The sequence below is a fragment of the Pavona decussata genome, unplaced genomic scaffold (genome assembly GCF_977016875.1).
Source record: "Pavona decussata unplaced genomic scaffold, jaPavDecu1.1 SCAFFOLD_128, whole genome shotgun sequence".
In the NCBI taxonomy this organism is placed as follows: domain Eukaryota; kingdom Metazoa; phylum Cnidaria; class Anthozoa; order Scleractinia; family Agariciidae; genus Pavona; species Pavona decussata.
The window spans coordinates 3,199,680-3,221,886 of NW_028145542.1; the positions used below are offsets into that span (position 1 = coordinate 3,199,680).

At 38.2% G+C, this 22,207-nt stretch overlaps 1 protein-coding gene across 3 annotated transcripts; it reads left to right on the forward strand.

Annotated features, from left to right (window-relative positions):
* Positions 1–7,708: 7,708 nt before the first annotated feature.
* On the forward strand, positions 7,709–16,335 carry LOC146468999 (neuropeptide Y receptor type 1-like). 3 transcript variants are annotated; one of them, XM_085124118.1, is made up of 3 exons: positions 7,709–7,901; positions 8,084–8,159; positions 14,497–16,335. In XM_085124118.1, exon 3 carries the CDS (start codon positions 14,606–14,608, stop codon positions 15,839–15,841), a length of 1,236 nt encoding a protein of 411 aa, XP_084980244.1. In that variant the 5' UTR covers positions 7,709–7,901; positions 8,084–8,159; positions 14,497–14,605; the 3' UTR covers positions 15,842–16,335. The 3 variants fall into 3 exon arrangements, with proteins under 3 accessions (XP_084980244.1, XP_084980243.1, XP_084980245.1); XM_085124117.1 differs by having other exon boundaries at positions 7,709–8,159; positions 13,140–16,335; XM_085124119.1 differs by lacking the exons at positions 7,709–7,901; positions 8,084–8,159 and adding an exon at positions 11,423–12,803 and having other exon boundaries at positions 13,140–16,335.
* The last annotated feature ends 5,872 nt before the right edge of the window (positions 16,336–22,207 follow it).

Sequence of the window (22,207 nt, forward strand, 5' to 3'; positions counted from 1 at the left end):
GGACATTTAAGGACATAAGTGACTTCATGGTTGTATGTGGAGTGATAGGTAAGTTGTGGGAGAATTTATGAGAACATGTGAAGGGAGTCTGTCCGATCCACAGTTTTGTGAATACATCCAACCACCCGGGTGGATTCGGGCCTATGTAGGCAAGCAACAAAAGATTGACAGAGAAGCAGTAAGGTTAAAAGCTGACAAAGAACGTCAGATTAAACTTGATAATATTTTGAAAATGAATAATAAAACTAAATTTTAAATGAATTAAGGCGCTAATGGTTAAGAAATCGAAATAAAAATATTTTGATTGTACTGTATTCTCGAATGTCAAGTAGTATATTGGGGAATAAGTTACAAGGAAAGAGGTTCGAGTTTGCTGTTGTTATTAAAATTGGGTGCAAATAAAACTGTAAAACTGTTTTTCAGGTGCTCGATGCTTCTCACTTGCGCTCACTGAGATAAATATACTTTAGTAGAATGTAAAAATCGCGAAGCGGATATTTTCAAGTGTCTTGTTCGAATGCCACTAATTTGAAGCGTAAAATTTGATTCACAGTGAAATCGAGTTATCACCAAACAGCGCTGTAAGGGGTCATTTATAAAGACAACTGAAAAATGATTTTAATTGAAACTGGTATGTAGCTTAAAATTCTACTGACAATTGACATTTGTACCAGTTTTAATTACAACTGACAAGGGACAACAGATTCAAAGACCCTTTTGATTAGTTTTCCCTCCCCAAATTTACGAATGACGACTAATTGTTTCAGTTCCTTACATTAGAATTAGGTTTGTGTTGGAGTCAGGGTTTGGGCGCCGACAAGTCACGTGATAAACTTCCTCATCACACTGCAACACCCTTGGGTAACTAGGTATACGGTGCTGTGCTTGTTAAGACAAAAAGGACTTGCCCTGAAACGTTAATTTCAAAACTGACCACCCCCCTGGACTTGCATTTTGGGCTTTGTTTTGAAATGGAGTTCTTGAAGGCTTGTACCAACTACTTTCTCCCACTAAGTCCTAATTCTTTGCTTAGACTAACACAAAACTTTCTAGTGTTACCAGTACTAAAAGTTAACACTAGTTTTCGGAGTCTGCGATACCGAAATGTGAACTACAGTGGAAAAAAATTTGTAATTTCTTGCAGTTCAACACAGCCTGAAATGCACGGCTTGCATTCTCGACCCCAGGGCCTCTCGGCTTGACTACGTCAGACGCCAGTGATGCGCGAAAGGGAAGAGCTCTGGGATCGAGAATGCATGGCTTGGTAAGTGCTAATGACACACTCTAAGATTTTTCTAGATTTTTACCGAAAGCAACGCTGAATCAAGTTAATGCAAACACAACAATTTATACCTGTCTTCTTTCCGTTGTTGCGAACTTTGTAGGTTTTAAATACCGTGTTAAAGTCCAAACAGATCACGTTAGCTATCGTGATCTATAATGGTTTCTTTGTTCAATGTATTAGGCGAATATTATGTTTCTGTGTCATGAAATCCTTTACTTTAATTTATATCGCCTATATCCTTTCTTTTTTTCATTTAATTGATTATAAAATATTCAAGAATACAATTTTATAATTACAGAAAGGAAAAAAGACGCAATACTAGTACATAAAATAAAGCTAAAAACAAACAACAATACGAAATCAATTACAAAAAAGAACGCGTAATTCACTGACAGAAAAACCAAAACTATGTAAGTAGCTTCCAGGGTCATCATGTAATATTATTGAAATTTGTGGAATTATTTCTCCCATTTCTTTAGATGCTGCAATAGTTTACCATTCTCCCTTGCAACATAAAGCTCAATATCGTGTACACACGATTTGTCCTCGCGATAAAACCTGCATGAAAGATTAGGTTCAGCTATTTTTTGACATCTACTGGAGTAAAGATAATATTTACCCAATAGCAACATGTGATTGATTAGAGTGAAATCATCCGCTGCATCCGTAGCATCAAATTTTTCAAATATCAAACTTGTCTCTTTTAGCGTGTTTGATTTGGATTCCATTATCCCTTAACCAGGACAAAACGTGTTTCCAAAATTCAGAAAATACTTTGCACGAGAAAAGTAAATGCTCGATGGATTCTATGTCCTCTTGGCAGAAAATCCAACATGAAGAGTCAGTTGGGCCGAGCTGATTGGTGACATTGGTGTAAACAATACAATTTTGTATGTTATGTTGAAATTCCCTGAGTTTTGATTCTAATGTTAGGTGGCGTAAAAGGCTAAGGAAAAACCTTTTCCCGATCAACGATTGTATCTGAATACTTATCTTGTAACTTTTGTTTATCGGTAAGCGGATCTGTTTTTCTCAAGGAAAAATTGATAAATATGCTTCGACGATTTGCACATCAAAAATCGGAGTTAAATTGACGTTGTCTGTCTTGATTGTCGGGGTGCTCGGAATGGTAGCGCTTAATGATACAACATTAGTGGACGCTTTAGCAAGGGCACGCCATTCAGACGGGATTGAATGAACAATACTTATAAGCAAAAATCCGTTTGCTCTGGGGATGTTAGAATTGTATATATTCATTAATTAGGGATCACTTTATTCATATGTTCCGAATGCGCAAGAAATCGGTGACCATACCTTTTTTTGTATTTATTATTACTTTATTTTGCTTTAGCGTAATCATTAAACCAAGCCTCAAAGGATGATTTCGTCTTCTCCGTTATTTCTGTCTGAAACATTGCTGTTCCCAGCGTTTACTAGTTCCCCGTTTTGAGTAGTGCAAAGTCGTATAATTACCAGGGGGTAATTTAAGTTTCCGCCATAAATCAAAATTTCAAGATAATGACTGATATTCAGTCCCGTAGCGAGGGATAGGCAAGGGGTACTTACCTTCCTTTTAGAATTTTTGAAATTTGAATTATTGTTAGGTCTTGAAGTTCGTACTGTCACTGATTGTAAGATTCTTCCGCCTACTGGTTAAATCAAACTCCCATGATTCATGTACGCAGCAAACGCTTTTCACAGAGCTGTACGTTATCAATGCAGATTTCTCAAACAACAATTGTTTTACCCTACAACAACTACAAAGGCAAACGGAACAGTCAACAGAGACAACAATACAATGCAATTTTATTTTCGCTCAATACACAGATAGATACCGATAAACAATAATTGTAACTAACTAGGATATTTTTTATCAATTAAAATTAAATATGAAATAAATGTGATGGTACATTTCCAGCCTGGTGAATGAATTTTTTTTCCGAGTATGCCTGTGTCACTTTTTAGAATAATACATCATTCTCATTCATTCACCAGGCTGGAAATATACCATCACATTTCGCGTTCGGCATTCAAATCCTAGCAGTATGCAGGATGTTTATTGTCCCATGAACCTGGTTTAATGGCCTCCGCTCCCACGAGTCTCCTGTATCCCAGTGGTAGAGCATCCGGACTAGTAATCGGAAGGTCTTAGGTTCGACTCCTGATAGGAGCACTCGGATTTTTTTCCGAGCATGCCTGTGTCACTTTCTAGAATGATACATCATTCCTAAAATTAAATAATATATCAAACACGAGAAGGTGTGTTTCATCAGAAATCCAACTGTAATTACCTTCCTAACATAAGATTGTTGAAGGATATGAAAAGTGTGTTCCTGTGTTTTGAAGAGTTCCAAACAAGAGAACAACTCCAAAGACTGAGAAACTAAAAAGTGTCTGACTGTGGTGACTCCTGGCGCATGCTCATAACGAGCCAGTGAAAGGCCACTTGTGAGAAACCAACCTCCTAGCTCCTCTTAGGTTTCAAAAGGAGTTTATATTTTTACTGAACAACTATGTTTTCGTTAAGGGTAATCAAAAGTGAAAAGTGTGTGAAATCACCGCCGATGACCGCACACGTTGAACACCTAAGACTCAAGAAAAAATGATTCGTTTCGCTTTTCCTGTGTCCTTAACAATAGTAAGATCTCGTCGTTTCGGAGAGTTATTTATTTTAATTCTGGAATTAAAAATTCTAAACACAATGTGATACATAAGCGGGCAAACGAAAAACATATCCAGCTCCGGGCTCTCAGATAATGAGAACGAGAACAAGTGAGAGCAAACACAAGCTTGGAACAGTCGCATACAGACGACAGGGTGAACGTTTTTCTGTTTCTTTGTTGTTGTTGTTTTTTTTGTTATTGTTGTTGATTTGTGTTTTTGTTTTTTTTTTGTTTTGTTTTTGGCGTTGAACTATCAACAACGCTGGCACTGAAGAAGACTAGTTGTACTAGTTGAAATATTGGCCCAAAAAAATGGCCCTTTGCCGTAGTGTCAGCCCTGCAATCAGAGTGGTTTATTTACACCTAGACTCCTAAAGTGACCCCTGGCAAGTGCATTTCTACCATACGAACGCACTCTGCCTTTGAAAGAGGAAGTAAGGAACGAGAGAAACCACGGCTTTTGCGCTTCAAGCTCCCTTTCGTGAAATTTAAGGGAAAAAAAGCGACTGGAGCCGCAAGCGCTGAAACAACTCAAGCCCTAAACCCACAATCGCTAAACTCGGACCGTGTTGATTATGTAAATCATTACGAAAACTTTTTTTTTTAATTGTTTATTACTACACGCAATCGTTTTGTTCGGTAGAAGCTTGACACTGGCCATCAGATAATTTTATCTCGATAGCAAACATCTTTGACCAAGTACACATATTTTCATTGATTTCATCGAGAGCGTTGATAAATTTTAGGTCGATCATTGAAAAGGATGTCGTGAAGTTCGTTATTTCGCAGTACACTGATTACTGATAACAAAAAACATCATATTACAATTTTTTCAGGTTTATTCACATTTGAATTTAACAGCCAAATCGCTGAATTTAAATACTACGATACAAAGACTTTCATTTAAGAAAACCATGAATGTTTGTACGATAACTGTGGTTGTTGACGATTGTTTTGAAAATTATAGAAAATTAACGCTGATTTTAATCAAAAAATAGATAGTGAGGAGTCTTGTGTTCTTTCTAAAGTCAGCAACAATGTGATTATTCCAAGGAATTTTATTGTCCGATGAAATGGTAAGGAGACATTTAATATTAAGAATTAATTGAACCGCAGCTAAAATTCTCAAAAGAAGCTCTTTAAGAAGTATCCCCTACCTAAAAAGAACAGAAACCATTATTCTGTTTCGAAAAGAGGCGGAAACCTTTAATATTATTTTTTTTTTGTCCAGGTGTTTTGTAAGTGTGGCTTTAAGAAACAAATAACGTCGGAACCGAGTGAAGTTTGCGTTAATGGACTGTCTTGATGATGCCGATTGTAACTTACTAAGTCACACATAAGTGCTGCATGATCGGACCAGCTCTCTCAGAGTGTACAAGAGTGACAGGCCTGCACTGGAAGATCGAAAGGGCTCTGCTCGCAGGGTAGGCTGTTATTGCTTGCTTACACAAGGGTAAGGAGATAACGTGCCCCGCAAATTTTAGTCAGTGTACGTGTTTTTGGCAACAAAAATATATTTTTCCCGTAAAGAGCAGCTTTACTCAATTGTTGTCCCGGCACCATCGAATATCACTACGATTTGACCAATTACGCTTGCCCTTTTTTTTTGCAAATTTTGTACCCTGGGAAAATTAAGGGTTCTTAAAGTCTTTTTCGTCTCATTTCCTCTCAGGTTTTGTCCGAGTGCTTCGCGCTTCTCCCGAGAACTTCGCGTTCGGTTTGTCCCCCCTTCCCTCCCCCCCCCCCCCCGACACATGAACTAAAACATCCCCGATTTCGACTTGTTGGTAAGTCCAGGCGTTTGACATCTTCGCAGGAAGGGCGTTAATCTGTGTGCCTTCAGTGTATTAAATGTCTCAAAATTCTTTGAAATCTTCGTGAGACAAGGAAGAAAAGAATCGGCGACTTCCCGCCCAAAGGCTAAGCCTAAAACTTTGTTAACACTCATCAGAAGACCTGTTTTCCCTAAAACGTTGTAATACAGGAGATGGCATACATGATGACTTCCCTCGTCAGTTTGACAAAAGTTAAGTATTTTCCTTAAATTTTATAACGCCCTTTTTCTTCCCCGGTGCCTGTCAATCACAAGTCAGTGATAGCCAGCAATCTCCCCAAACCACCATGCGATTTGACGGAATTGAACAAAAAGAACCTTCGTAGCGATAAAGGCGATTAAAAACAGCCCGTCAAAATTTTTTGTCAAGTAGAGTCTTATGCCAATACGAAGTTTGTTTCAAGCTTGATTGCCGTGGTAGCAGATGTTTTCTAATTTGCAATTGGCCGCCTATTAAAAGCTTTGAAGCTTACCGCTAAACAATGCTTTTTATGTGAAATCCTTACTAAGACAATTTTACGTTGCGAGTTGTTGAGGCGCTTGACGCTTGTTAACACAAGACAACTTAACCCACTTGCTAAAGTCAACCTGTTATCTATTTTAGTAATCAGTCGAAAAATGCAGGGTAACTTCGCCCTATAGAGTGATCATACTGCGAGGATCATCCTCCCTCCATGTAAACAGGCCTAAAAGAGTACAACTTACAACTCAGATCACATTTTTACCGTTATTATTTCATTTTAATCTGAGTTTAAACCGTGCTTAGCATCATCTTAGGAAGGGTAATCTGATTGATCGACACAAAATACAAATTCTGTGGTAAGCCTGTGAGTTCAATTTGGAATAACCCCTGCTCTTAAGCCTTTTTTGTGATATTCGGTAAAAGGTGTTACCATTTGCCTTCAAATACCGTATTTCAATTTTTGTGGTAACTTTATTTCGTGAAATGAGGGAACCATATTTTGCTAGGTATAATTAAAAAAAAATAAACTTAAAAGTGCAATAAATTTCGCGAAAATATCGCCATTGTTTAAATACACTCAAAGCCTTTACTCGAGAAAGCATACTTAGAAGACAAAAAAAAGCGAAAGCAGAAGAAGAAATTTGGAACGGAATAGAACGCAGATATTCTGTTAAAGCGAAGGACACTGTGGAGAACTCCTCATATTCTTTTCTGAAAATGACGGAAATGTTTTGTTTCGTTCAGATGTTTTTAAAATATTATATCCATATTACGTTGAGAGCACTTGGCAGTCCACCGACTTAACAGCACGTAAGGTAAACATGACATCTCTAATAGATTCATTATTTCGATTTTCGCCGTTTTTTCATGAATAATTAACAATTATCCATCAAACTGGAGGTGGATAATGGTGTAAAAAAAAACTAAAGGTAAATTATTGTTTTAGTATATACCAAACCAGTGGATAGACAGCCCAGATCAATTACTTTATTTCTGACAAACTGGAAGAATGGGCAAAATCCGAGAAAATGCCGAATGGGGAATAGCAAAGACTATCCCGAGTTTGAGTAACCAATCAATCCACGAATATCACCATACACTAATCATTATAATTTCCATCCGTCATCGGATATATACTGGGGTAAAGGTGCCTCTTTTACTGTGATGGGAAAACTTGTTTTGGGGGCTTGTTTCTACTTGATTTTCTGAAGTTTAATTTCTTCACCTCGCGCAAAAAAATTAAATTTTATCTGGCACATACTTGTAAAGACCTTGTAAAAACTTCGTAGAAAATAAGGACGAAAATATTTTTCTGAAAAATCGGAAATAAACTTTGCCTTGGATTTACTAGTGCTAGCCAGTACTTAAGTCATTTGCATACCCAAGGATACTTAAGTTATTTGCATACCCAAGGACGCATTTTCCAATACATCGGCTAGAAGCCAGCTGTTGTTCAAGCCAATTCAACCGCAGATTTGGAACAGTGGAATACCGATTATTCGAACCTCCTCGCGAAAATTAATTTGGTTCGAAAAATCGGCAGTTTCAAAAATCGAGCGTAAAAATCTGACCGAAACAAATTCAGGGGAAACAACTTTTGGTTCGAAGAATCCTGACTTTCGAAAACTCGAGGGTTCGAATAATCGAGATTGCACTGTAAGTACAATCGATTATTAATTTACGGCCTTTTAAGGCGGCATTTTTCTTATTTGAATCGCTCGTATCGAGGTATCACTCTTTCATGCTGAGACAATGTTATCAAATGGAATCTTGCACTGGTATTGATTTCAAAAGAGCGATATTGCCTTAGAGAGTACATATATTGCTTCTGATTACAGTGCTGGCAAGGTGACAAACAACTGAGCTGAAAATTCCCTCTGTGCCGTCGTCTAAAAACCAGACACAGGATCACTGGTATGTATTTCATGAAAACTCGGGGGGATTTACGGGTTATTCTCAGAGCCGTTTTTTATTATAATTATCTGATTATTTTAGAAATCTTTTTTAATTTACACAGTGGCACAGTCTGACGACGGTTTGCTTCGCTACATGAATACCATTCTGAAGGACTTAATCACCTCAGAAATTCGGAATTCATCCAAATAAACGCTAGAGTTTCAATTTCCTTAGCGACATGTCTCCTCAAACTTTCGTAAGATGCCAAAGTCACTGAATTTCTTTTGTCTCCGGAGGTACAAAAAATGCCGTTTAGGATTGAGAAGCCAACGTGAAGTCAAAAATTGGGAGATTCAGTTCGCCAAAATTTTCTGCCCTTTAACTATTCAGCTAAACTGAGTGAGTTTTAATATCCACTAAAATATCCTTATTTAGTAAAGGTCCCAAAGCCATCCAAGGAAGCAGAAACAGCATTTCAAGTATTTTTTATCACATTTTCTCGTTGGGTTCTCCTGATTAGTTTGTAGCAAAAACCAAAAACGGTCGTCTCCTTGTAAGGCCCTCTGTTCATCAGCTGGCTGATTGGTGTTAGCTTTCTTTGGCCTTGCCGGGTTGGGGCTGCTACGTCACTACATTATGGTGGTTCATTTTCTCGCCTTTGGTGGTATATAGCCTTGCACTGATGTTTAGATATATAAATGTGGTGTTAACATTGTCTATCCCAGCAAGCAGAGCTGGTCCAATGCTACATTCTGCCAGTACTCCTTGGAAATACAAAGTAATTTTACACGATCGTATCTGAAAAGTTGCAACTGGGCGATGCCTAGGGCACAACCCTGAGCGATTTGATGGCACAAAACTTAAGTTAAAATTCATCGCACGAAGGTGGATAGAACTTAGATCGCAAGTGAAAATACGCAACACTCAGTAAGCGCAAGGAAACTAGGCAGTAAGCCAAACGCTATGGTTTTTACAAAAGTTTGGTGCTGATTTTGTTACTTTGATTTACAGGCGCGCTATTTCATTTCAACTGACCAGTTACAAACTCAACCGCAAAAGGAAAGTAATTTCAAATAATTGCCGGTTGTCTTTCAATTGAACGCCACGAGCAGAAGAAACAAGCATCGCAGCTTGTTCATATCCTGCTTTATTTAAATGAACCCTAGATTCCACCAAACTTCAGTACGACATTTTATGGCTAACTTTGTACGATCAGTGTTGATCCAAATCACCCGCCCGGTTCATTAGCAGAGCGGCTTCAAACATTGTAGGTGACTGTTTAACGTGGATGTTCCATGGCTCCTTTTCATTCCTCTGAGATCTTCTACCAAGGCCTTTTCCAATCGAAAGCCATGACATATTCAATCAGCGTCTAAGACAGCCCTAAATTGTTCACCTCCTTGATGGTGGCGAGGTAAACATCTTTCAGGACACGGAGGGCATCCTCTCGACACCTGCAAGCTTACATTTCTCTAATTTCTTCCTTTGGTGTATGGGTGAATTGAAATTGTTTCATTCATCTAGGTCCTTGCTGTTTAATGGCTTGTTTAGTTGTTGAAGTTGAATTGGTCAGTGCTTGCAATGAATTTTCCCATTTTAACTCGTTTTGCAACTTCTTCATCGATTCTGGATCAATACTGATCTTTGGCAAACTGCTACGAAATTTTTAATTAACGGTAAGTGAAGCTTTTATGGCTGAAGATTTTTAAAATTTCGTGGCGTCCTTAGAAGGGACAATGCCGACCAAAATTCCGTCTAGCTAAGTTTTATTTTATGTTTCCAACTGAGCTGTCACAACATATATAACTGACTTTGGTTAAAAAAGATTCCAAGAGTAAAACAGAACACGTAGCGCCAGGAGAAGGGACGACAGGACTGCTATGTTGGAGATGGATCCATTCATGAAATTTTATTTTGGAAAGACCGATATATAATCAAAATGAGTTTCTCTGGTCGTCAATCTGCCTTTATAGTTTATATATCCTCGATTCGTTTTGTTGTTTATTTGGCTACATCATCTATTCGGCTCTGTTGTGTTCAGCCCACATCTTGACAACCATCCCTTCAATCGGTAAAGAAACGTTCTTTAGATAAAATGTCACCAAGCAATTTGACTCATTAAAACGGTAAACTCGATTGTATTAATTCAATTGGCGGTGATGTTCAGGCTGAATGCATTCTTTAGCGATTTTTAAATTGCCACATATCTTTGAGAACTTACAGCAACTCCTAATGCATGTCTCTCCCACTATTCTACTGAATATTCTTGGCGATTATTGATGTCAAGTCGACTTTGTGTTGAATGATCCACTTCCCGAGCCATCCAGAATGCAATGCGATTGAATTCACTTGAGAGAATATTTAATAAGCCGTCCAAGAGCCCCTTTGATTGAGTATTAATGGCCAGCATGCAGGATTGATATGATTTGCCCATGTAACTGCAAGGTGAGCATCCGAATAGGATTTTAAGGCCACCAAATAGGGTACGGTTACCAAATATTTCATAAATAGCTTGAAATTGGTATTGGCCGCTTTTATACTAGAGAGGCATTATCTAAAGGTGGGGGTTGGGTGGGGGGAGGGACATTGGTACACCACATTTACTTTTTCTGGGTTGGTTATGTTATGTAGTTCGTCTGTATACAGACGAGAAAATGATGGACAGCTATATGTCGCGACGCACAATCTAAGGCAGTGCGCCAAAAAAAAAAAAACATACTCCGCTAGTAGATGCTTAATTAATCTTGTTTCAGCCCTTATAATCTTTATAAAGATATAAAAGACGAATTTAAAAGTGCAAAATGAAAAAGAATATCAACCTAAATATAGTTTTCCAAAATTCATCCCAGTCGGATAATGCGTCTACTATAAAAACGCCGTAGCGCGAATGTGAACAATCATTTGTCCGCGGCGTTATTTGTTTGAAGAAATGAACAGTTCTCTGAAAGCGAAGCTCGAAAAAACTCGAACAAAACGACGGCTAGTTAACAATTATTCCACGAGCGCGCGTGGGATATGAGATGACAGATAGCCAATGAGGCGCGTAGCGCCGATTTGGCTATAATCATCTCATATCCAACAAGCGCGAGGGGAATAATTGTTTTATTGAAAACAATCAAGAAATATTGCTAGATCTTGCTGATTTTCGCTTTGCAAGAACAACCAGAATGCAATTTAATTGTCGCTCAGCTTCTGGGGCATGGTACATGGTATAATGGTTCATATACCATGGCCGCTAAGCCAGACAAATGATCCAGTTTAAATAATCATTTTTTTCCCTGTATACTGTTGGCGTTCTGGTGTTTTGCGACCTTTTGCGGCACAGCTTTATCGACAACTATGTCCAAGTACTCTTCTATCTCAAGTGAATTCTTCGGTCCTTCATCGCACCGACCGAAACTCGGGGAGGTCATTCAAAATAATGTAATTTTGCACTTAGGGAATATCAGTGAATATGTCTCAGGTTTACTGGGTGTATATTGCTTCACGTGATGTATTTAGACCAATCACAGGCAAGCGAAAATAATTGTTGGATTTTTAATGATGAATAACCAACAGAAATTTGGGCGAAATTAACTGCGCTCCAGGGTTAAAATTAATCTCACAGCACTTTGTTTCACCTCGAATTCTGTGAATAAAGAAACTAATAACAAATAGAAAAAAAATGACTATAAAAAAAATTATGTCAAGCTGTTGGTTACATGTAAATTTTAAACGATGGAATTTAGAGATAAGATAAGATGTTTTTGTCTCGTCCTTGAAATCGGAACATCGATCGTTTCAAGGCTTTTAAGACTTGTACAAGAGCTAAGAGTAAGGATCTTGACTGTCAAGATAAATTTAGTCAAGTCGTTTAATTTCAACTGCAGGTGAAGAACCACCCCCACTGTTCTCATTTATTTTACATAAGCAGACACTTATCGCTTCTGAACGAAAAAATATCATCATAAAACGTTGAAGAAACCATACTGAACTTTGTTTCCTGCGTCCTAATGTTCTCAGAGTTGAGCTTTTAAGACTTTAACGAGCGGATGAAGTGAAAATCTGGTTTGAGTTAACTTGGGATCCATGCTTCATTAAAACGCTTCCTTGGACTCTACAAAAGCTAAACAGCTTTTTATCCATTGATTGTAAGTTATACACGCCTGTGAATGACAAAAACAAGAAAAGGCAAAAAAAACTTATTTGACTTATTTAATAAAAAAATTCATTCAAATGATCATTTATGAAGTTTATGAAGAAACCCGAAAATCGGGGCTAGTAAAGTTAAAATTTCAAGCTGTGCTCAGCTAGATACGTTATTAACCTACTTCAATAAAATTAAAGCAAACAATTGATGAGGAGATGGCGTACATGCACGTAAACCACGAAAAATAGTAATCAAGAGCTCGTCCGCCTCGCTTGTTCTTCCTGTTTTTTTCTCATTTGTTTCTTGTTCCCGTCTCGTCTTGATTGTGGGTATCTTCCCGTCTTGTGAGCTGGTTTTCTACTTCCGTTCTTGCTAGATTCTTCCTGCCCGGCTTCATTTGTTTAGCAAAGGCGCGTATTAACACCAACATGTATAGAGAAACTACGCTGAAAGTTGTATAGACGTTGTGTTGCCCATATGACAAAGTATCCTTGGCAGCTTGTCGTGATCATGAAAAATACATTTTTGTTCAGGTATTACTCTTTTCCTAACTAGCTTGGATCAGCTCTTCCTCGTCGTTTACCACGCTTTTCTCACAAAAAATGAATTTCATTTCTTTTATATTTTTCAGTTGCTAATTGACGTCTAGCCCTCATATCTTGCTTTTTAATTTGCCGTATTGACAGAATTTATTTCTCTTGTGGATCCATTTACAAATGCCAAATTCGTAACCAAATTTTACCAACGATTCTCATTTGTATCTTTTAACAAGAACGTGCAATCTAAAATAAATCTAACAGATACGTTTATTTTCTGAGCAACATATTTTGGTTTAAAAATATTACAAATCCGTGTCTTTTTATCCACAGAAACCCTGAATAGAGAATTATCATTACCATGGTGGCCTCAGTAAAGTTGCGTATGAACGCTTTTTCCCGGTAGCTCGACAAGCAAGATTTCAACCTGTAATAACATTGACCATGAAATAGAATTAAAAGCACAAAATTGACCTTCAAAGTGCATTTTAGTTTCTTATTTAGGAGGAGAGCAACATAAATATAATTTCTAGCCAGCGGAGGGCGTAATTATCGCCACACACACACACCAACCAGTTGCGGAGAGGCGACAACAACACATAATATTGTAACAACAAAAGCAGCTCAATCTGGCAAGCTTGTAAATGATAAAATTTATCACAGTTTAACAAGGTTCTGAAGCATAAATGTCTAAAAGACCGAGAGAGCGAAAAAAACTTAAATCCCGTTAGCTTAACCTCTATAAAACTGAATAACAAATGTTTCGTAACTATACAGTGAATAAGGTATCTAAACATAAAATAATTACTCTTTTGTCGAATTTTAAATTTTTCACTTTAATTCAAACATTGATCAGCCCTGAGCCTTTAATTTAAACCCTGAAGGGCATCTCAGCACATCTGTTCTCAGAATTATGAGGAATAATCCAAGACAAAAATGAATTCAAAGAAAACAGATTCTTTTGACTTTCAAATAACGTAATGTCAATGTTCTAAACAATGGAAGGTTCTTTTAGTGGCCTTCTTTAGGTGAGGAAAAAATCAATATTGTCTACTGCTGTTCAATGAATGACTTCTAAACAAAGCATTGATTGCTTTCAAATTGTTTTCATGCGGTGTTGAGGGGAAATAGATGAATATTTGAATTTTCGAGGCACGGAATTTCAGATGCCCGTGAATGCTCCATTTGAGCTTCTCTCCAGGACGCCTAAGCCCCCAGCTGAAGGTATTGTCATGTTAAATCTTCTGCCATCTTGCCTGATTGTATTACTCTTGAGAGGTTCAAGAAAAACTATAAACTGTCGAATGTAGTTATTGATAACAAATGAGCCACTTTCTATGACTTGACTGAAGCAAACGCTGAACACATCCGGACTTTGATTGGTAGGTTTTTCCGCAGTAAAGAGAATCTTTCAGACATTCACAATGAATAACCCAAGGTTAATTTATCATTCCTTTATTTGAGACACATTATATTATTGCTTTTTTCTTAAGTAAACCTTCGTTTCAACAAAATAAAATACGCGAAACCGTCTAAACGCTGTTGAATAGCACGCAAATTAGCCACTTTTATTGGGGGGTCAACGGACCAATGTATCCGGTATTATTTGTAGAACGATCGGTAAATGGTACCGGTTTCCAGTAACAAAAGCGAAAAACATGAATTTATTTAAATTTAATTTTCTCAACAGGTCTTCATAAAACGTGTGACAACTTCCCTCCGTAATATAAGCCTTCCATCACGAAAACTGCATAGAACCAGTCTTAAGAAGACCTTAAAGTACCCTTCCTTTTCTGAAGATGTCTTGCATTGAAAACAGTATCAATCAGTCAGTAGCGGATGCGAGCAACACCAGTTCACCTTTGTTCGCCCCTGAACCAGAGGCATTAAGAATAACTCGCACGGTCGTGTTCAGTCTCATAGCAGCACTCGCTTTGGTTGGAAACTATGTGGTGTGGCGAGCAGTATGGAGAAATCCTGGCCCCAAACCCATTGCGCATTACTTGGTCAGCAACTTGGCTTTAGCTGAAATTGTCAGCATGGTTTGTTTGGTATTTACATTTCACGCGTACGAACCGCCATGGTCTTGGAAGCTGGGGCATGTGATGTGCAAGATTCTGGAGCCTCTACAAATAGCAAGTCTGCTGGTCGTCACAACAACTTTGGCCCTCCTTGCTGTCTATCGCTGTGTTTTGCTCATTAAGCCAATGGTAAGAAAACCAACTCGTAGACAAACATGCTGTGTTATACTTGTCTCGTGGGTAGGGGCCGTTGGGCTGTCAGTTCCTACAGGACATTTTCGTGTGGTGAATTCATACGGAGACAAATGCGAGTCGATCCATCAATGCGAAGAGGTGTTTCCTGAAGGACTCCAGCACCACCAGGATACTTATACAGTCGTTCTTTTCGTCATCAACTTTGCCTTGCCACTTCTGATAATGGCGATTTCCTACGCGTTGGTCAGCAAGAAGATCAGAGAGCATATCTTCGTAATAAAAAGGCTTCGAGACGAGCAAAGCAAGGCGCTGTCATCTGTCACCCAATATTCTGTTTGTGGAGAGGAACTGCAAACAGCCGGGGAAAACCGGGACGAAATCGAGCTAGAGAACATTTCAGACAACAGCAACAAACAAAAATGTAGGGCTGATCATCATCGAAAAGGACGTGCCATGTATGTCAATCTCGAAGATCAAGAACACAACAAGGAAACCCTTAAAACTTCACCAGACGACCAGATGCCAAAACAGAGTGAAAAAGGTGCTTTTGAACTCGAAAACGACCTGTTAAAAATGGTCTATGCTTTGGTATTGGTTTTTTTAGTTTGTTATATTCCTTATCAAGTTCAGTTTCTCATGATGGTATTTAAAGTCCAAGTATTTGTGTTCTGGCCTCACCGTTACACTTTCAGTAGAATTGTTTTCACTCTAACCTGTTTACCAAGTGCCTTGCATCCAATATGTTACGGGATGATGAGCAAGTTTTATTATAAAGCATTTGTCAGAATGATAGCTTGTAGAAAAAACAACAAAAAATAAAAAACTTTTTCAAAGAAAAAAAGATTTGAAAGCAAGAGGCCGTGAAAGCCTTGATTTTTAGTGGCAAAACGTTGTTTCACGTTTTTCCATGTAACTGACCGGGTAACGATAGTCTGATAAGATTCTATAAACATGATTTCTATTACCCGTTGTAAAATCTATGTTATATAGTTTTGCTGATTGAATTTATAGTCAGGAGAGATGAATTCAGATCTTAAGTTGATAAGTAAATAGTAAAACACTTGAGTAAAATAATCACAAATTGACCCAACGTTCGGACCCTAATGAGTCAGCGTCCCAAGCAATCTTAGCTCGATTTATGTGTGGGACTGTTTCTAATCATTGTATTGAACATTGTAACCAACAAAAAAAATTATAAAATAAAATGCTAATTGTTTAGTATAGCCAGCGAAGCTTGATGATCTTGTGTGCTGTCAGAATGTAAAAGAATTAACTAAGGTATCTAACTATAGAAATAAAAAGTTAAATCTGAATATCTTTAGTATCATTGTCAGTTACTGCTATTTGTTCCTGTATTTGCTCTTCAGTCCTTGCTGATGGAGAACATGGTCGATTTTCTCCTGGGATGTTACACGGTGTCTGTGAGATGACTTTTTTCAACTGCAAAAATCAGAAAGTGTTTCATTTTCGCGAATTTAATACCGTCTCTGTCAAACATATCGTGAAGCTAATTGGTGCCCTGAAAAGTCCTTTAGTACTCAGAAATTCCGCCTCTTTTGGCTCAGATTGCTTCTTTGGCATGTTAAATAACATGATGCAACTGAGCACTGCTACTTCAAGTCACACGTGTAAACCAGCTGCTAATTCAGTGCGATGTCGGAGCGAAGTTCTAACAGCCAAAGGGTCTTTGAAATGTTAAAAAGCTGCCGGGCGGTTAGCATGCTGTTTGTAGTCCAGTGAGGTTGTTTAATAAAGGCAGTCGTAGTTTGGCCATAACTCTATGAGGACTCCCTCATTATATATGCCTACATTCGGCATTTATCAATTTTAACTTTTAACACCTTTCTTTTTAATATAAACTATCCAGGTTTCTAAACAAACTTTGATGAGCCGCTCGTGAACAAACTCTCTCTCATCATAAGGTGCTCACGTCTGAAATTAATATCAACCAATCAGAGGTTAGCACGAGCTCAAACTAAGGTTTCGTACGTCATTGGCGTCTGCGTTCTGTGATTGGTTGTACCGAACTAGAAAAATTACACGAAGTCTACATTGAAGGCGCAGGAAAAGGTTTAGCTTGGCGTGAAGTATTGTTTTCATTTGGTCGACAGTGAAGTGTAACCTTTGGTGGAGTCATTGGACAACGAATGAAAACTAATTTTTAATGTCATTCGTAATGCGGGCCACCCCTGTAAATGTCACTTTAATGGATACTTTTTCACCGAAATCCTTACCAAATTGCAACAAATTTCAAACATATTCGAAACGTCTGCGATCCTTCCTTCTCCACACGGCGCCCGTCGCAATAAACGAGCGCGAAGCGGAAGGCACCATGAGAAGGTGAAATACCCACTTATCTTTGCGTGCTAATTTGAAAAATGAGAAAGGTCTGGATGCAAGGCAGTGGCGGTACATTGCCCCCAGAATCACGCTGAGATGAGGGGCACTTAATTGAAGTTGGGTGCCACTAAAAGCTATCTGTAAATGGGCATTTGAGCTTTCTCTTCCCATCTTCGCCTTATTCCTAACAGTTCAAGCGTTTACTAGTCACTGAGTTCATTGGTTTTCTTTAATATTTAAACCTGGTTACTCATATTACACACCAAATCAGTCATCGGATTATTCACATAACTAGAAACACATAAAGTTTGTCCAGTCGTATTACAATATTTTAACGGTAACTTTCTTGTCCTACGTAGGATTTGGCGAATATTTACCTTAGCAGTTTCAACCCTTTTTGTGAACAACTCACAGATTATTGCTGCCGCAGCGAGGGAGCCTGCAGCGACCGAGCAAGGCAGCAACTCTAATCGGCACAGAAATATACTTATGGGGCCTTGCGAGAGCTTTCTTGCAAAATGCAAAGGATTGTGGTCGCGCAAAGATCAAAGGAAAAAGGAATTGTGGTTAATTTTGTGGGCACCACAATGCAACGCACTGCTTTGCTTTTTCCAGTTTCGGACAGAGCAAGGGAGAGAAATCAAGGTGAGTATTTTTCGTCGTTTTGAATGCCCCTGATTTTGCGGAATGTTTCTACTTCGTTTATATTTTCTAAACTGAATCTCTTTTAATTTCAGAACGCAATATATTTGCAATTTCAGCGTCAGGTATATCCTCGAGAACCCTCGAGGTAAAAGTGAAGGCAAATTCTTGAAAGTTGTGTTGTTGATTACGTAAGCTTATCTGCGTTGATTATTTCCAACTTTGTTCATTTTTAAATACAAAACGTAGGCACTCAAGCTACGTACTTACACTATAATTTGAACACTACCTCATGCGAAAAGCAAATAATGCATACAAGGACTGTATTTGTAGAAGAATTATTTATGTTTAGCCATGTTTCAGAACTCTCGAAGCCGGCCGCGCCGAAATCGCTGAGACAGCGTATTTAATTCCAATCGTGCAATCTTCTGATTATATTTTTTTCAGCAGGGCAAAACTGCATTTTAGCTCAGCTTAAGTCATGAATATGTGAATAACATACGCATTTCAAATGTGTTACTGGATGTTAGTCGTTTTCAATGACATGCTTGACATGTAAACAACATTTTATTTTCTATCAGATTTTTATTTACGCGAATCATTGTATTCACTGCAAGGTCAGTAAACGTTAGTTTTCCATTGCTTCGTTTGGTGTGAATTTTCACACTTCGTTCTAAACTTGATCACTTGGTGCATGTTTATACGCCTCGTTCCAAACTTGATCTCTTGGTGTATGTTTATACGCCCCGTAAAACAAAAGTTAGATTCATTATCTTACCAAATAAACAAGTGCAACAGGGAACAACATTTCAAATGTCCGATATTTTTTGCCTTGTATGTAGCTGCTTCACAGGTTTTATGTAATCACTCTAATAGAGGGCGTTTTAGAAACGCTCACTACTTAGTAATTGCGTTCGACGAAGGAGAACGCAAGCCTAATTTCGTTTTTGCGTCCTGTGTCTTTCGAGATGGTGTGCCTGTGTACGGCTATGCAGAATTTTTCGAGATTGCTGTAAGGACACCCAAATGGCGCCCCCGCTTGAGTTTTGCAGGGGCATGTGTCGGCCGGGAAACTGGTGCGAACTTATGACGACATCTGACCTCGTTTTCGTGCGGGAGCCATCTTTTTAGTCTCGTTTTCGTATAAGAGTCGCCCCCTCGTTTTCGCGCTCTTGACTAAATTTGCATACATCGGGAAAGTTTTACATTCAGTGTACGGGATCACATTTCAACTGCAATGTTCATCAATATTCACTGGATGGAAATATCTCTACAGAATCTTTTCCCTTTCTTCCAAAAATCTTTTTTGTGAAAGATTGCATTGAAGAAATTACACGTTTTGTGGCCGCGGTAAAATAATTTTCCGTGGGAAATAAATTCATCGAACACGACAGCGTTGCATGCCGCCTGTTGCACATTTCGTCGGGTCAGAAATAGATTTCAACCGCAAACTAGCCTGTGGAACTACGACAAGACCATTCTCATCAAAATCGTTGCTATGTTCAGAAACCTTTTAATCTCCTCATTTGATGCTACAATACGGGTAAAGAGGGCTTTTCACCCAGCCCTAGGTTCGCGAGGTTTTGCGAGTCACGTATTACGTTAGTATAAAATCAAAATACAAAAATATCTGAAATATGCACACATCAGAAACTGACATCAGGCCCCGGTTGTTTAAAGAGCGGATTATTTTATCCAGCGGATAATTCGCTATCCAGCGGATAAAATCTATTGGTTGGAGAACATTTTATCCACTGGATAGAGTTATCCGCTCTTTGAATATAAACCTTGGCTCTGAGATGTCTTTCAAAACTGTATGCAAATTAGCTCGCTTCAGTTCGACATTTTTACGGCTTTATAGTCGCGTAAGTTTCGCGGCATTTTGGTAAAATACCTTTTGAGTCAGAAGACCAAAATAGTACGCTGGCCTGTAAGTTTCGTTTTTCTCAAAGATTATAAGCGTTATACCGACAATGATGTGCATTATTTTAAAGTTCGACGGTGTCACGCAACGGGCGGACCGAAAATACTTTCTATTTTTTTTTTAAAAGTTCAACAACGTAGCCGCTGAAATTTAAACTCAGCTTCGTTTATTGCAAATATTTCACCTTGGTAGTTACACATTACGTACAGATATAAAAGGACGAAAGAGCTACCTAAAAAAAGTCACGCAGCAGGCCGTACAATCGCACAACTTAGGGCTGTCGAACGCACTCTTTAATCTTTGATTACTACTAGTAGTAAGTATAACTCAGAAGTCTGTTCCACCGTTAAGTAAAATCACACTACAATTTATTGTATATTTTTACAGTTTCAAACAAATACAATTGTAAGTTCTGTTTCCTTTGTACTTTCAACATGTCATTAAATACACATTTCCGTTGTTTTACACGTTTCTTGTCATCACTGTGTTTTCCGGTTTCAAATGAGCACCATGGGTCATTTTCAACTCTTTCAACCTCCCCTTCTCATTCTCATCATAACAGCAGTCACCTGTCTCCCCAAGGCAGCATTCACTGCCGTTCCGGTATACTAGTATAATATTAAACTGACAATCTTAATGTTTGAACGAACGATTGTCAGTGGAGAGTCATATCTCTCGTTTTGTTGTAAATGATATTTCAACTTTCTACACTTTCGTTACCATTGATGAAAAAATGTTGAAGAATCGTCCAACTAGGAGTTAATGTCTTACTTGTCAGGGCATGAAAACGGAAGAGCTGACGTTTACGAAATAATATGACGTAAATAGGCTTACGTTCGGGCCACATATACTATCATTTTGATTGTTATTTATGTCGTTATGTGATGCCCACGTGATAACATACTGTGTTCATCTATACCAGGAAAAAATATTGCGTTACGAAGAACTTCACTATGCGTCAGACATGTGTAACGGTGGTTTCAGCGAGGTTACAGGCAAGATCCTTCTGTAGATTTTGTCTGCCTTTTTTCCCTTAAGAGCGCCAAGGCTAGAGGCTGACCGGTAGATTCTTGACATTGGCACGCTTTTCTTGAAAACTAACTTTTTTAGTCTATTGCTTCAACATGTTCCTGTGTAAACAGTAGAAATTTTTTCCGTAAACTTGTTTGCACAAGAAGACTTGTCAAGGCAAACTTGATTGGTTCGGTCGTGCACACGAGAACATAAAACCCTTTTTAAATGCCGACTTGTCAAGGAAACCTTCTTCGTGTACACAGATTCAGTCTTTTACCGCCACCTCCACTTTCGCCAACTGAATTTGAAATAATCAGTGGTGTTGCTTGTTTCGCCGCGAGTTTGTGTTGGGAATTGTGCTTCGATATTTAGTGTACTATCTCTTAAAATGCATTTTCATCTTTTCGCATTGGCTTCAAATTGATGACAATTAATCAGCGTAGTGATTTCTTGGCGCTAACATATGTCCATATTATATTATATTATATTATATTATATTATATTATATTATATTGTGCGCGTGGGTTTGCAAAGCATGCCACAAAATCTGACCAGAATGGATGAATGAATAAACTTTATTAACGTGTCAATAAAATATCTAGCAGATGGTTAACCCTTAGCTAATAGGGGACACCTAACTAAGCATAAATGAGAATCTAAAACTGTACGATGTATAAAAATAAATTAAAAACTTTCTGTAAAATTTATGTCCATGACTTGACATAAGAGCGACTTGTGTTCATGTAAAGGGAAAAGATGTCTTTATGGGGTCTGGGTGAGGGCGCTAGAATCTCAGCTACCAGTCAAATTTTCAGCCACACCTCAACTGTCAGGTAATGGACCTTGGGTTGCACTCCACTCAATTCAATTACCATTATTAACAGCTAATCTGACACAAGACAACTGTGGAAAAGAAGAAGGCTTAGCCACAAGTTGCTCGACAACATTTCGGTACCTTGTGACCTTCTGGGAAACTATTTTTTCACGTTCAGGACGGTAGATCATTAAGTTTCACTGAAAAGGCAATCCAGTGTCGTTTTCTAATAAGCCATATTTAAATTTAAATCGACACTGTGCAAAATCTCCGTATGCGGATATCTGCACACAGGGACGCGGTCAGCAGATATTCAGTCATAGTGACGGCTTTTGCTTATTAATTCATTAATGTCTAGGATTTGAATCACTATATCTGAATTATAGATAGATACTTTATTAGGCACAGAATTCATAAGGCTAACACTTATTTACAATGAAGCTGTGGGTCT